Consider the following 17,184-nt stretch of genomic DNA (forward strand, 5'->3'; position numbering starts at 1 on the left):
GACGAGAGCTTGACAACCTCTGTACTTCTGGATTTGAAAAAAAGACCTCCAATAGACAGTGCCCTCCTAATATGGCTTCAGACTATATATCCTGCTGTTGGTCACTTTATAATAAAATCAGCTCCAGTATATAAACATAGTTTTATCTAAACTGCTTAGTAGTGGTTATGCCACATTTGTTGCAGGGAAAAGTCTTTTAATTATCCTTGAATGGCAACATTTATTTTGATGGTAACTGTTGGCTGTTTCAGTCTGAATACAGAATAGCCATTTTAAAGCTGTGACTTGACAGCAGACAGTCCACTTAATTGTTAGCCCATTTGATCATATTAGAAATTGTTGCATATAGGAGCACGGTTCCTTGTCCTTCGTATTCTTACGAAGTTCTCCTGGCAAAAAAAAGTCCCATGTATAAAGCACTTGTTTCAATTTTTTTATTTTAAAATTAATTCAGATGTATCTGATTTTGTAGATATGATTTATCTATATGCTGTGCGTACAGATATAGATGTTTATATTAAAAAGCATAAAATATAAATGGATGCAGTTCTTGGTAGATATAGTGCATCCTGTGGTGCCAGAACTACTCGAAGTGTAAGATGTGCAAAGCTGAGAACACATGAAATTTCACTGTGCCAAGAGACATGAATTGCTGTATAACAGTCTGTTTTCTACTGCTGAAATAATTTATTAAATGTTTCCAAGTATGAAAATATCTCCACTGTAGCATGTTTGTGTCATATATACACTTCAGGATTTTTGGCACTTGCTGTCTTCACAGACCTGTCACAGAGATATTGTACCCCCTTCTGACCTGGTGGAATGAAGAACTGCAGTCAGTACTCTTGATTTCATGTAGTAAACAAGCACATCTGGAATGCATTTCACTGCCACTGAAAAGACTGGCAATGATTTTAGTAGGATGTTCAGCCATCTGAAAATTGATGTAACCATGTACCCAGAAAGTGTTAATGTAAAAGGGTTATAACAATCTTATAACTACCTCATTGCTGATCCCCAAACTAGTGTAATTTAACCTCAGGTTAGTTTTAGATGAAGTCTTCTATTGTACTGTTGCTGCCTATTTTGCCATAGTGTTCTACCCACATACCATTTAATTAGGATTTGGTCAACTGTGGGAGTCTGAAAGTTGCACTTCAGGGTCAGTGCAGTTTTAATCATCGTCTAGTGAATTCAGCAGGTAGCACTAGTACTTTCCCAGAACTTGTACTGTGGTACTTGTCCCTGACTTTCTATTCTGTGCAGTCAAAACAGCCTCTCATCAGTTTACATGTGCACTTTATGCTTTTTTTTTTTTTTTACTCTGCACAGTATACTGCAATCAAAAGAAAGGAGAAAAGGGGAAAGAGCACAAAAGAAAATAGGGGGAAAAGGAAGGCTGGAAGTTTAACCTGAAAGTTTAATGTGTAAAAAAAAAAAAAGTGGCACCACGTCCAAATTCTATTCTATCAGACCAGTCTCAGAAATCTGGAAGCTGTCAGTGTGCTGTCCATTGATGCGGATCTTCATGTCAGTCCTCTTTGGACTCTTAGAGTCTGCTGCAGCTGGGAGCTCTGGAATAGTCTTGTCAAAATTCTCCATCTTGATCTGATATTCCCCTTTGGCACCTCGGGCCAGCATAGAAGCAAAGCGATGGTGTAGAATGATCTCAGATGGGAGGTAGGATGTCCTCCTCTGACATGTTTCCCCTGTGCCTTCCTGCATTGCTGAGAGGAAGACTACTAGCTCAAAATGGCGAGGGGTATCCCCTTGGAGGAGAACACCTAGAGGACTAGATGGGGTAATGGAGTGGTAGTAGGTCAGTGGAAAGATAAAGAATGGACACTCCTCAAACGTGATACTGTCCAGGTGGAAATCCACACTCGTTTGATGCAGCTGACCATTCTCCTGTTCTTGGTAAAGAATAGCTGAAACCCGAACGCTGGTGAGTGGGCTGGGACGAGTGTTGGCCACCTGGAACATAAGGTATGGCTTGCCCTCTGTGTGTGCCACTACTGCAGAATGAGTAAAGCGGATGGAGAATGCTCGATTCTTTGGACGGGCAATCTTTGCCACAAAAGCACCTACATAACAGGAAAGAATTAATTAACTATGATCGTGATAGTCAGGTTAGTTTCTTACTTGTCCCCAAGTTGTATGGAATGGCCCATGAGAAACGGAGGAGGCTTAGTGGGATGGACATACTGTTAACTAGCCTCAGACTGCTTGATTTCAAATTATTAGATCTAGTCTACACATAGCACAGCTCCCATCATACTAATAGTTGCTGGCACCAGTTTCTATTCTCAATTTATTAATCAAAATAAATCCACTGTAGGTTATTTTTTATTTTTATTTTTATTTTTTTTGAAGAGCCTTGGCTTTTTCCATAAACTTTGTTTCCACAATCTATTAGCATGTGTAAAACAGTAATATTTGGAGAATGAGGATGCACTTGATTGATGAAGATCCACTCCTTGAACTGGCTATGGTATATAATTGTGGTCTTTCATTTACTGAAACTATATTTAAAATACAGCACACTAACCTTTTGCACAGTATAATATATATGTCTAAAATTATTCCATAGTTCAGCCATTTTAAGTAACTTTAAACTAAGTACCACTGGGATCCTGAAGTGTTCCTGGGTGTTGACTATCCATGGATACTTAACAATGAAGTGAAGGGGGATAAAAAAATTCAGCCAGTTTTAAACAAACTCGCTAAAGTTTAGGGTAAACCTGTGAGAGTCTATATCAAAACAAATCAATTTAAGCCTCAAATCAGCGGAAGGTTGGAAGAAAGAAATTGATAAAGGAAGATGGAGTAAAATAACTTGTTGGAAATGTCAGGAGTGGAGCTGCCGTAAAAAGCAACACTTTCTGGTTTCCAGTACAAATCCTGAAATACTTTTATTCAAGTGCCTCTCCTTTTTATAGGCCTTTAACTGCTTAAAAGGAGTTGGATTATAATTGACAGCTATAAAGCTGTTTGAAGTTGAAATTTCAGTCTTGTTGTTTTAGTAACTGGCCCTACTCCTTTTATGTCCCCTCTGGAAGCACTCTTAATGAGATTAAGAATTTTACCAAATCTACTCCCTACATGTGGTTGACAGGACCTACCCTATTTAAAATTGTGAAATAAACCTGATTACCTGTGATGAAGGCCTCCAACATGAGCCCCAGGACCATCTGTATGGCAAGCAGGGCGATAGCACTAGGACAGTCCCCACTTGGGAACATGGTGCCATAACCAATAGTGAGCTGTGTCTCCAGGGAGAAGGAGAAAGCAGCTGTAAAGCTGGTGACGTACTTAACACAAATGGTATGGTTGTCAGGTGGGGCATCATGATCCAACTCCAGGTCCCCATTCATCTCAGCCAGGAGGTACCAGAGCACTGCAAAGACTAGCCAGTGGATGACAAAAGAAGCAGCAAAGACTAGCATCATCCATCGCCAGCGCATGTCCATTAGTATTCCCCAAGCATCTCGTAGGTATGCCAGACCTTTCCTTTGGGTGCCATCAATCTGTAGTGTGCTGTGTCCATCTTTAGTCACCATCCTCAAGTGCCTTTGATCCAGGAGGGGGGCACTAGATTTGGTGTTGTTGCTGTCTATCATATCTGATCTCATCTTCTGAAAACTAAAAAGAGAAAATTCATTAAACACCTGCATATTTGTATTTCAGCTAATGTTCACAGATTCTGATACATCAGCCGGGGACCAAATACAACCTGCACCCAACAAAGGATGTCTTAAACATTGCAATCCAGAGAAGATTGATTTAGGAGTTTGGAGTGGAATTTACCACTGCTTTTGTGGTAACGATTAGCTAAAAAAGACTAAATTAAACATCAGACTACTTTTAAAATTTCCCCTACCTACTCATTTAAACAGATTTGTCATATTTTACCCCCCTAAATTTATATTTGGGTCAAATACCTGTGCTAATATGGCAGACCAGCAGATGTAGCACTGCAACTTGTGTGGAAAACAGACTTTAATATTGTACATCTGTGATGATAGCAATTAGATGTTGCAATTCATCTTAGCAAAGCAATATAGCAATCTAAAGAATAATAAAAAGCTAATAGTTAACAACAGTTCTTCCCCTTATCTACTTCCTTGGGGAAGGCTGTGTCTAGCCACCTCACTTCTATAATTCAAAAATTTCCTCACAGATGTTCCTGACTTTGCCTCTTTAAAATCGCCTTTACCTCTACCAATCATATTCTCTTATTGACTAGAATTTTGGTACCTGGGGGAGAGCCTCTTCTGCTGAACATACTCAGGCCACTGCTGATGTTAGGCTGTATTAAGAAGGGGATAGAGAATAATACGGAAAATATTATGCCATTATATAAATTGATGAGAAGTCCTCAGCTTAAATACAGCATTCAGTTTTGGTCACTTTAACTAAAAAATAAAACCCTCCAAACCCCACTGCAACAACAGAAAAAAAAAAAAAAAGTTCAGAGAAGTTCGTGGACATTTTTAAGTGAAGGTGAAGTTGCATATGAGGGAATATAAAAGTCGAGAGCCAAAAATTGCAAATTGTGTGCCTAATAGTGTCCTATGTTCATATTTAGGATCTTAAGTAAGAATAACCTTCTTTTCAGAGGTGCCAAGCACCTTCAGATGTTAGGGACTTGACTGGGTGCTGTAGATGTTCAGCTCCTCTGAAAAGCAGTTAGTTAGGAGCCGAACTATGGGCACTTAAGTTTTAAAAACTTTTGGCTTAGGAGACTATTACACTTGAATAGAAAATTAGTTTTATATAAATACTGACTGGAAGAGAAATCCTATTGGGAGCTCCTATCGCTAGTTATCTTTTCCCATAAAACAAGAAGGCACACAATTAAAAGCCATCAAATATAAAACTCTGATAGGTTTTTAATCCATTGCATTAATTAGTTATGACACTCACTGCCACTGGCTAGTGTAGAGGCAAATTGTTTATGAAGAAATAAACAGTTAGGCAGTTTCTCTTTATACAAATACTTCAGGGCATAAAGATGTATATGAGAGGATGTGCAATTAAGTGGGCTATAAAGATTCATGCTTTCTCTGAAGGCTTTTCCACTGTACATACCAGGCTACCTAGTAGTTGACCTGTTCATGGTAAAATGAGGACTGCTTTAACAAAGATAGAAATTACTTTATTTCCTATTTGATCAATGGCAGATTGATCCTGGAATTGGTCCTGTGACTCATTTGGTTTATTAGTTTATAATTTGTTCTTGATATTAAATCTTCATATGTAGATTTAAGTATGATCATTAACATATCCTGGTAAGCATTGTGAACAGACCTTTTACTATTTTCTTTGCTTGTGGCGGTGGGTTCCCATGCATAAAAATATGCTGTACTTCTGTTTGGAACATGCATCCAAGGGGCTTGAGGAATAACCGATAGTTTGAGTAGGATCTTGAGGCTTTTTCCTACCTTTTGATTCTGTGCCTCCATTCTCCTATTAAGTACAACTGTTTCCTTATTTTCTGCAATGAATATGCCACAACTATATTATGGCAATGATCAGGTGGTTGTTTTTTTAAGATTCTAATGGTTTTCTGAAATACAAGACAGACACGGTGGGCAAGGTAATATCTTTTATGGGACCAATTTCTGTCGGTGAGAGAGACAAGCTTTTGAGCCACACAGAGCTGCTTTTCAGGTCTTTATATTTCTGAAAAACAAGGCAGAATTTTCTTAAATAATGCGCCACTCCTTCCTCCATACACAGAGCATGAGTAACTGATGTATATCTGCTGAGTCAATCATTGGGAGTGCTGAGTACAATCTACTCTACTAATAACCCTAATCCTGGCCTCTACGGACTGCCCTCCACTGAGGCTATTCAGTCTCTATTAGTTCAGTCTTTGGGCTGCTCCACAGCTAGCTCTGCAAGAATATAGTTTCTGGTCTTGCAGCAGTGATAGAAAATCACAAGGTAAACAGAGTAAAATCTTCAAAGTGCTTTAAGTACCAGGTATCAGATTTACTGGTCTGAAATGCTGTGTGTTGCATTAAGACTCAGAATGGCCTTGTTTAGTGCCTTGAGGGGGATTATAGAATGAGTATTATGGCTAGTCAATAGGATTGATGGGACTGTGTGCAGAACAAATTGGAGCCAGTGCCTCTATCATCTTAGATTCTTGGAATAAGCTGCAATCATGAGACACATGTACTCGATTACTTGGAAGGAAGGCAAATGTGTACAGACCTAAATGCCTTTGGGATAAACCATAGGAGTTCTTGGAGGAAAACTGCATTTTGTGTAAATTGCTATGGGGTCTGGAGGACAGTTGTTATGGCATGTTTCATGAGTAGTTTGGGCTGTAGAATGACAAAGCAGAGCCACTCCTTCTTCTAAAAAAACAACAACTAAATCTAGTAGTGACGAGCAATAACCGGAATCCTCAGAGTATTATATACCCTTACAAATATGGAATAGTTTTTCAGGTTCATTTTCCTCCCTCATATTCTGTTAAAACAGCACACAACAGTAGAGCACTATCATCTCACTACAGCGCAGTACACAGTCAAGATGATAAGGTTGGAGCTTGGTTGATACAGCAACTTTATTATTTGATTACTACTAATTGTTTATTAATATTGATTTAAAGTTATGAAACCTCTCCTGCATCCAGCTTTCTTTATTACATCAAATTGTTTCAGACATTTTCTATTAGGGAAATTCCAGTACAGTAACGATCTTGAAGGTATTTCAGAATGAAAGAAGAATATCGCCATCTTTATTAACCTAAGCAGTGCTTGTCACAGCAGTCTCTTGTCAATGCTACTTCAGACTTCAACAGTGAGATCGTCCTGGTGAGGTTGATAAGCTGCTGCTGTAGTCCCATTTGGCCTGGAAAAGTAGTCCTTTCTGTGGTAGCGATTATAGTGCCATGTCACTAATCAGTGGTGCAGTGAATAATTTTAAAGTACATGAATTTAGATTCCATATTTAATGTTTATTAAAAAATAACCAGGAGGGTATGAACCTATTGTATCTTAACTTATGTTAGATCATGGGACAAAGCTTTTTTGTTGGGATGGGTGGAGAGAGAAAAACTGTAAGCAGACTCCAACAGTAGTGCAGCTGATTCAGGATGAGAAGATGATTTTTTTGGGTGGAGTGTGGATGAGGGGGGAAGCTAAACTAGCAAGCTTAGGTTTTGAATTACAAATCTAGAAAGTCTGAGGATTTCTACCCCCGCCCCCGCAAGTGTTTTTTGAAAAGCAGATGCAACTTGAATGCATTTGAGAAGTCAGATGAAAGATAACTGTTCACTCTCTACCTACTTCTCTCCTCTCCCCATCTTATTCCCCCGCCTCTTTGTCAGACGATTTACATATTTTCTACTTTCCCTATTCATAGATTGATAAATTATAAGATCAAGAGGAACCATTGTGAGCATCTAGTCTGACCTCCTGCATAACACAGGCCATAAGACTTCCGTGGGTTGATTCCTTTTTGAACTAGATATCTTTTAGAAAAAATCCAGTCTTGATTTAAAAATGTCCAGTGATGGAGAATTCACCACAACCATAGGTAAGTTGTTCCAATGGTTAATTACCTTCGCTTAAAAAAAAAAAAAAAAAAAAAAATTGTTTCTAGTCTGATTCTGACTAGCTTCAACATCTGCCCATTGGATTTTGTTATGCCTTTGTCTGCTCTTGTTCTTGCCAGTTCTTATGTCATGAATCTGTCAGGACGTGCCACCTTAAGACTAGAAGTGCTACTGCTACCAAAGAGATTTTTCTCAACCTCTTCCTTTGATATATTATTCCAGTGTTTCCAGTCCTTCCTCTTATGTTGCCTCTTACTTTTTTGAGAATTAAGTGATGGTTGTTCAATCGGAAGTGTACATGGCACTGCTTCTTTCTCTTCTCCTTTTATGTCTTTTCTTTACCTTCTGTTCACCATCCTGTCCATTCCTCAATCCAGTTTCTCTGATAAATCAGTTGAGTTGAAGCAAATCATGGCAGGGTAGCTAGAGTTAATGTCTTTAAGCATCAAGGTAGTTCATGCTTTGTTTCGTTTCTTTTCCATAGCAGATCCCAAGTGGCTTTTTAATTGAATCTGATTTTTTTTTTCTGGTTCTTGGCTCCCTGATGGTTTGTCCACGATAAAGCCATTCTCTGCAGCTGTATAATACCACTTCAGCATACCCCTGAAGTTCATGTCATCAGCTACTACTTTCCACTATCGAGCTTAATGGTTACAAGAGTACATTGTCCTGAACCCCATACTCTGCTTCATTTTGCCGGTTTGAATACACTTTCTTCTGCCTTCTGCTCTGTGGCTCTTCATGCCACCCTGGTTTCCTATCTTGCCTTTGCTTCTCTAGGCAGTTCATGCTCAGCCTCACTCCTGTGAACAGGAGCTCAAATATTCTGACACCAAATGTGTCTTAAGACTCTTCATGTCTACCCCCTGACCAAGGAGATTCTAGCAAATGCACTTTCAGGCTGTTTTCAGCTGCAAAGGTTGTCACCACCTTGCTTTGTTGTTAGGGCTTTTGAATAGTTTCTCATTTGGGTTAGCGTTCCAGCGAAACATTTTCAGAGTGCTACCCTAGCTTCTCACGCTCCACTACATCACTTGCAAATTCTATTTTAATTGACCTTGGAAAGCTTCTGAGGTAGATTGTAATGTTTGGAGTCTAGTTGGTGTTCACAACAAACTGGTGTGCAGAAAAAAATGCTATTATAAAAGGAATTTGCTGGGAATAACTGCACAAAAGCTCACAGTTATCGTTCTAGTTAATATAGACTTCAGTTTCCTTTTAGTGGCGTATTGGAGCATAATTCTGAGACTATTAGTAGAGTCCTATTGACTAATGTGCCAGTGCTGTGAGGAAGTAAGTAAAATCCAAGCTTACATTACGTGAGCACAAATAACAGAAAAATGTTTTATACCTATTTCAAATTTAATTGGCATTGCTGTAACTTAAACAGCTACAGCTCATGTTTACTGTTGTTGAGGCCTTGTGCACTTCATGGCAAAATGGACTTAAATTCTGCAGTAAGGTCTCTAGATTCTGTGGCAGCTTCACTTAAATTTCAATTTAAGGGGATTAATACACAGTCTGCACAGCAGTGTCTGAGGTGTTTGACATTAAATCCAGTTTCTTTAATGCTGTCCCCACACTTCATATTTACTGTAGATTTTTGTATTGGAGGTGCGTAACTACATCATAGAATTTTGTCAGGGGAAGCTGGGAAGGGAACAGTTGGTGCTTTTGGCATCTGTGGAGGCACAGGAGGCAGTTTGGTTTGTGGGATAATCACTTTAGCTGTATGCTTGTGCTACAACTATCAGCAGTAAAATTGCTGATATTTAAACATCTAGGATTCTATGTTAACACCCCATTGAGATGAATGGGGGCAGTTAGAATAACAGCTCTGTCATGTGAAGTTTCTTGCAGAATTAGGAAGGCAAGTTGCAGGTTTACAGTTGATTCACATTTTCAAGATTTAATTTGCACCCACCAGAGCTAAAATAACTTAATTTCTGCAACACAGTTCTGTTGCAAGGCATGAATTCCAGGGCAGATGCCAAGACCTGTATATTCTGTGATTCTGAGGCAGTTGTTGGAAGTAAAAAGGGAGCATAAGCAAGATATTCTCTTGAAGTAAAGAAAGCGTAATATGTACACTGAATTTTTAATTAAATTTTAAACTGCTGAAAGACTTTGAGGTAAGATTGATGGTAGAAAAGCGGGGGAGGTTGTTTACATTAAAATATAAACCAAAAGCAAGCCTCCTTATTGATTGAGATTTTGACTAGATCAATATTGATATGCTACTGTACTGCTCAAAACTATTAGACTATTATTTCAACCATTGATTATTAAGTTACATTTGAGTGCCCTATACCATCTGGTCTCCTTGAAGTTGTTAGAAAATGCTTACCAAGAAACTGTTTAAACTTCCTCCTGTAAGGTAAACATTTGTGAAATCTCTTACAGAGAGATCTGGATGCAAAGTCGTAAATAAAGGTTTATTATTGGGCACTGGGGGAGATCAGGAGAGTTAGGAGGGGAGCAAGGAGCTGGTCCACAAACTCTAGACATTTGACATTTAATATCAGGAGAAAATTGGCCCATGTTTACCTCTATTAGCTATCCATCTTTGTAACTTCACATTTTCTTAAATACTGCCCCTGTCCTGTATGCAGCAAACTATCCCAGTGACCTATATGAGACAACCAGTCATGTTCCAGACCAGTGCAATTCATGCCTGTGGTACATGCATGATCCTCCTAAATAGTTGCCTTCAAATGAACAAAACACAATCATGCTAATTCATAGTGTGACTCTTACTTCATAGGCATGCTCAGTTTGCCATTGTCAGATCCCTGAAACTGACCTTAGTCATAAGATCATCATTTAAAGCTAAATGTTTACAGGGCTCTGATGAATGCAGGGGGAAGGTAGAAGGGTGAGAGTTTAGTTTCCTGGAAAAGACCAGAACTGGAAAATCAGTTCGAACCACTATTTTTATTTGAACCGGAACTTAACCTGAACCATAGTTTTGTCCTATGTACTGAACCTGAATCAAATCTGAGCTGAAAAAAAATGTGGGTTACCTGTGAAAATAAAGGTCCAGCATTTCTTAAGCTCAACATTTAAAAAAAAACAAAAAACAAAAAACTACTGTGATCTTATTTTCATTATAAAACAACAAAATAATAATTAGGCATGTGATTGCAACCAGAAAGGCCTGCCCCAATATAATGAGAAGAGACTAGAAGGAGGCTAGCCCACAAGAGTAGGGAAAGAGAGAAGTTTAGGAGCTACCTGCACAGCACATGAGAGAGCAGGAGGCCCAGAGATGGATGAACCATCTCTGGGTACATCTCCACAGCATCCCACAGCACGCGTGCGCTCTGAGACCCTCCCACTTCCCTGGGTTTCAGAGCCCCCACTCTGGCCTGAGCCTGAATGTCTCCACTGCTATTTTTAGCCCCACACGCCAGACCTGGACTCTGAGACTTGGTGCCACAGGTCTTTTACTGCTGTGTAGGCATACTTTGAGACTTCCCCCTGGTGAGAGAAGTGGAATGCTCCTGGTCCCAGAAGTTAACCATAACTCTTCAACATCAAGGAAAGATAATGTCTCCCCAACCTATCTCTGCCACAGACAGACCTCCTCCCAGTCATCCCCAACCCCTGGGCAGCTCCTTCTGCCAGTTTCCCCACTTGAGGCAGAACCATTGCCTCAAACTCCAATTTATCCCTTCACCACAGAGGTCTAGTTTGGAAGATGGTATTTTAGTTTGCTCAAACAAATTGTTCATTAAGAAAATTGTTTATCTGACAACTCAAGAACTAGGAAAACTCATGTACAGTTAAAAAGTAAATGTACAAAAATGAAAATAGTTTCAATAAATTTCAACTTTTTTTTTTTTTTAATTTATTTCCATTCTTTTGGATTGAAATTTGGTTTGAATCAGTTCAAACCAGTAACCAAACCACTATTTATTTATTTTTAGTTGCTTGAACCAGAACCAAACCCAAACACACTGAATGCAACTGAACCCAAGTCTGAACCAAATCAAAATAAATACCGGTTTGACTCCCTGGTCTTTTCCCATCTGCAGCAATAGTTGATTACCTTAGCTTCAGTTGTATGCATCTGCTGAGCATTGTGGAGATGCCTTCCAATGCCCTTTTCTGCCAGGGTTCTTAATGATGGAAGGTTTGGCTTCCCTCTTATGCCACTATGGGCATTATCAGTTAGAAAAAGGGTTAATATTTGAGAAGAATTCCAGAAATATTTTGTTTAAGGGTGATATTCCAGTAGGGAAGCTTCAAAAGCAAAAGCTCTCTCAACTTTCTTTCCACTCTGAAAATAACTTGCATTATTTTTTAAAAGTAAAAATTATACTATTGTAAATAACTTTGCCAAAAAGGTAATTTTATTGTGTACTTACCAATGTCTTTGAAGCTTTTATCAGTGTGCAGGGGAAAGGGGGAGAGGTTTTGGGTCCAAAAAGTAACTGCGATAATCTTATGTTCTGGTCCCAGTACAGGCAAGAAACTTTCCACAATTGTTGTTTGTAGAGATCTCTTCTTTGAAATGGGTTTACATGTCTCATTCCTCTGTTTATAATGCGGGGGGAGGGGGTTGGTTTTCATCTGAAGCTGATGTGATTGGTCGTTTTGTCTGCAGGGGGGCCAATTAGCTCTGATCAGGTGGAAAAGAATGCTGGTTTGTTAGGAGGGCTTTCTTTATCCAACACAAACCCTAGCAGCAGAGGAGAAATCCTCAAGAACTTATTTGGAGAAGGGCTGCATTCCCCCCTCCTACTAATCAGGATTGGTCTTTAGGTTTGCATAATCTTACTTAAGGTTTTACTTGGAAGTTCAAAGGGACAAAATTCCTCAGAACTTTTTCCTCCTATAGCTGCTTTAAAATGTGAAATGTTCTCTAACATTTTTTGCTAACAAAGTCAAGCAGGATATATTTGTGTGGAGATGGGAATCCTTGTATCTAATATACTCTTCCTGTGCTTCCTTCCTTTCATTGTGTCTCTTACACCTGAGTCTTGTTAACAAACGGTGTGGGCTGTACCTAACAGTGGATATTGGTGCAGCCTCGTCACAGTCACTAGAGGACTGTAGATGATTTGTAGTCTAATGCTAGTCAGAAGATGTAGATCCTGCCCTTCCTGTTCCATCTCCATACTGCTCCTTTGTAAAAGTATTGAATTACTCATGGGATTTTGTTTAAACCTGTGATGAAGCGATGTAGATTAGAGGACGTTTCCCTCTGATTTGAAAATGTGGTGAAACTGATTCTGGACAATAAAATGCACTACTCATGCACTTAAATTCTGGTGTCCCTCAAATTTAGTGTTGAGTAGAACAGCTGGCTAATTTTAGCTGAAGATATGCCTGTGGTGTCCAGCTTCCAGCACTACTAAAATGAGCTGTGAGGATACCTTTGTAATGAAGTTCAGCGTTTTACATTTTTTTTTCTTAGTTAGCTGCTGATGTGAGGACTTTGAGCGAACGTCAGACGTAAGAGGATCTGAGAAACAAAGGCTGTGATTGTTTTTAGTAAAACTACTGAAGGCCTGCTGGGAAAATTATTAATGTAGACTTTCCTACTTAAGAAATGAAATCTCCCCCTCATGGTTTTTCCTTTTTTAAAAAACAAAAAATACAGAACATTAATTCTTTGTTTCATTAGTGCAGAACATTTTAATACATGTTCAGGCACAGCACCATATTATGACCTCCAGGACAAGGGAAAATAATCTAGCACAAAGGGACACCCTCCACTCATGCCAGTGTGTAGGACTGTGATTTGTCCTTGACTCTCCTTACATATTGTAGCAGGGTTGCACTTCCACTGTGACAAACTGTTTTTTTTAAATTATAAGACGACATATTTTGTAATGGAGAAAGCTTATGGTTCTGGCCACATATTTCTGAACAAACCCTCCTTGAGTGGTTTGGGATGCTAGCCCATGCTTAAGATGAACAATTTCACTGGGACATGCATAGGAATTAGACCCGCTGCATTCCTCTGTTTTTTATTTCTATATTTGCTCTGATGCATTAACTTCTGTGCCAGCAAATGTTAGTGAATTTAGTGAAAAACAGAGGACTTTGAAAGAAATCCAGGAATCTTGCCAGGAAAATTAGTTAGAAACTGCACCTGAGGATGCTTGAATGGTAGGGCTTAGAAGGAGACAGGAGGAGGAGCTAAGACTGGGAATCTAGAGAGGCAGCATTACTTAGTGTTTAGAATTGGAATCTGGAAAACTGAATTTTGTGTCTGATTCTGTCACTGATTTACTGTATGACATTAGGCGAGTTACATTATTATTAAGGCTATGTTTTAACCATGGGTATTTTTAGTAAAAGTCATGGACAGGTCAGGTGCAGTAAACAAAACTTTATGGCCCGTGACCTGTCAATGACTAAATCTTGGGTGCTGGGGTGTGTGCGTGTGTCTGTGTGCGTGTGCGCGCAGGGTCTGGGGTGCCGCAGGTGCTGGGGAAAAGGGACCAGGTGGCGGCGCGCATGCCGGGACCGCCGCGGGTGCTGGGGAGAGGGGGCTGGGCGGCGACACGCTTTGGCCCTAGACTGCCTCAGCAGCAGCTGCTCAGGTAGCCCTGGGGCCAGCCATCCCAGCTGCTGCAGAAGTCATGGACTTCCTGGAAAGTCATGGAATCGGTGACCTCCATGACAGACTCGCAGCCTTAATTATTATGTATGTATGTTTGTAGTCCAGTAGTGTTACATTGTGCTAAGTGCTATCCAGTTTTCTCTAGCTATAAAATGTGCCTACAAATTACTGATCTCTGTAAAGTTTTTTGAGGTTCTCTGAAAGCTATAATAAGTGCAAAGTATTATCATAGTATTTAACAACTTCCCTTGGTGAGGAAACAGAAGAGATGGGGAAGGGAGCGAGAATCATAGTACTGGATAGATTTCTCCCCCCCCCCCCTCAAGTTAACCGCCGGCAATACTATTTCTGTTAATGATCCCATTCCTCTTTGAAAAGAATATAGTCTATACATCTTGTGGAAAACTCATGACACTGTGAAAAATAGAAGATACTCTACATAAACAAGTTATCAAAGTGCTGTATCCCAGAATTCCAATCTTGTTCTTTGAGGTTAGTCACTTTGCTATTCCAAATTGCACAGCTGTAGACTTTGTTGGCTGAATGCCTATTTGCTCTCTCTGAAGTTTTCCATAAACACCGTTGCTGGCTTTGTGTCAAACATGAACACAGGTGCCCTTTTACTGCTCCTTCTCCTCGGGAAGTCCAGTCAATTAGTCCAAGGCAAGGCCATAGATTACATTTTATTCTTTTCATCTTAGAAAAAGCCATGGTCAAAACCTGATTGCTATACTAAGTAATTTCAAGCCAGTAAGATGGGGTCTGGGAACTGTATGTAAATTCAGTTTACTAATATTGTGGAAAATTTGAACTTTATATAAACTGTGTGTACATTTTTGTGTTGGATCCACATTACTCCACACTTTAGTAACTTCAGTGTTCTCTTTTCTGAGACTTTTTCCTGATCTTTGATTGGTTGGACTTTCAAAATGGAGCAGTGTCTCTTAGTAGAGATAGATAGGGTTAAGGGTCATTTTTTGCCAAATCCTTAATACTTATCAGCGTCCTTAGTCCTTGTAGTCTGTCACTGCCTATTGACTGGCTTGTTTGTGTTGTCCGGGTACATGGAGACTTAAGCAAGGTTGTGGTGTGTTCCCTTTACTGTTTAATTGAGGAGTGTGGCACTAAAGCAGTCGCATAATGTGACCCTCTAGACCTGCTTTTACAGATGCTTGGAAAGATACCAATACCAGAATTCTAAAGATTATGCTTTTCTCCATTATATATAACATTTACCCCTGAACCCACTTTCCTCATCCCTAAAACATATTACTGCACTAGAAATTCAAGACTGTAAAATCATCACCTCCTTTCTCCAAGGTCATTCAAGTGTCATCCTGTCCCTGCAAGCAGCCCTAAAACATACCAGATCATGCCTTGTCAACTCTCTTAGGTGTTGTGCATTTCGAGCAATGTTAGAAATAGATTTTTTGATTTCTCGTAAATTAATAATGGAGAACTTAACATCAGTAATGCTATGTCAGTATTTGAAAACAAAACCGTTGCCTTTCTTAAAGCAATGGGCAGGAAAACTGTAATTTCCTTGACTATAGTTTTAATCAAGAGGGGCTAAAACCACTAGAACGATAAATATGGATACATATATGCAAATATTTTCAAAATCTATTATGAACATAACAGAGCATATAGCCCATTAGTACCAATTAAAAATGGTGCAATTAAGAGCAATCCTCAAAACATTACACTCAATGCTGAATACAGTAACCATCATATGGAAGAAACTGCATCCTTTCTGAATTATTATAGTAAACTTTGCTGTGTTTGGGAGGAATGTCCTGATCTCATCATGAAATTGGTTTGACCAGCTAAATTAATCTTACTGAATACCAGGCAGCAGCTTTATATGGAACTGTTGTAAGCAGGGGAACTAGAAAATGTAATTAAATCCCCTTTAAAACAAAATACCCTGAATCCCTGTCATAAGGTTTTGTGTGAACCTGCCCTTGTGGAATAAATATAATACCCCTTGCAGAGGGGACTTGGATAACCTAAGAAGGGCTTTAACTCTTCACTGAAACCACAAACTGAAGATGTTCCTCTGTCACTGGTTGCAGAATTGGCATGGCAGTTAAGAGTCAAAGATGAATTCTTTGTGATTTAAAGTCTTACCTTTTGCTCCTTCCTCCACTATCATCTTATATTTTTTAAAGAATGGCTTCAGAAAGTAACTAGAGAAGAATTTTATTTGTGTCAAAAGACACACTAACTAGGAAGTCTGATAAGCCATTAAAATTGTATAGGCTCTGCACTTGCCAACTAGGCCCTGTTATCAGTAATCCCCTGTGGTTTACCTGTCGTCGTCTGCAATCCCTTAAGGTCGAGGATGATCTCTTTCACAGGTTTTATTTTTCATGGGTCCTTTGGTGTCTGAAGAGTCTGATTCTTGAGCCATAGGCTCGTTGGCAGATATTGCAAGTTGAGTTGGAAGACAGGGTTGGGCTGCGATTGCTGCGTGACCGTTGTCTTTCCTTTTCTGGCGTTTTTCTGTGACCAGGGCAAGGCGATTTTCTTCAAAAGTGGACGTTCCCTCTCTGACAAGTCTTCACCAGTTATCCCTATCCTGGGCTGCTGTCTCTCAGTGTGCAGTGTCAATCTCTTGATGTTTACCTTGAGGGTGCCTTTAAAGCGTTTCTTTTGGCTGCCTCATTTCCTTTTTCCTTTGGTGAGTTGGGCATACAGCAGTTGTTTTGGTAAACGTACATCAGGCATGCGCATACAGTGCCCGCTCCACCTCAGCTTGTGCTGAATAATCAGGGCCTCAACACTGAAGATATTGGCCTCTGTGAGGACACTGACATTAGTGCGATGATTCTTCCACTTTATTGAGGATCTTCTGAAGAAAGTGTTGGTGCTGGCGTTCCAGGTTTTTCAGGTTTCAGAGTAGCAGCCGTGTTAGTCTGTATCCGCAAAAAGAACAGGAGTACTTGTGGCACCTTAGAGACTAACAAATTTATTAGAGCATAAGCTTTCGTGGGCTACAACCCACTTCTTCGGATGCATCCGAAGAAGTGGG

The 17,184-nt window shown here is 39.6% G+C and overlaps 2 protein-coding genes across 2 annotated transcripts in view; one reads left to right on the top strand and one right to left on the bottom strand.

The window, feature by feature from the left end:
* Positions 1 to 17,184, top strand: part of GIGYF2 (GRB10 interacting GYF protein 2) — a 162,584-nt gene that overhangs the window by 64,052 nt on the left and 81,348 nt on the right. The window lies entirely within an intron of this gene.
* Positions 1,462 to 17,184, bottom strand: part of KCNJ13 (potassium voltage-gated channel subfamily J member 13) — an 18,586-nt gene continuing 2,863 nt past the window's right edge. The window contains 3 exon segments of the mRNA XM_029911085.1: positions 1,462 to 2,084; positions 3,155 to 3,642; positions 4,258 to 4,382. Of these exon segments, the coding sequence (XP_029766945.1) occupies positions 1,462 to 2,084; positions 3,155 to 3,642; positions 4,258 to 4,382 (1,236 nt within the window).

This window comes from Terrapene carolina, unplaced genomic scaffold, assembly GCF_002925995.2.
Source record: "Terrapene carolina triunguis isolate 2854851 unplaced genomic scaffold, T_m_triunguis-2.0 Scaffold88, whole genome shotgun sequence".
NCBI lineage: Eukaryota > Metazoa > Chordata > Testudines > Emydidae > Terrapene > Terrapene triunguis.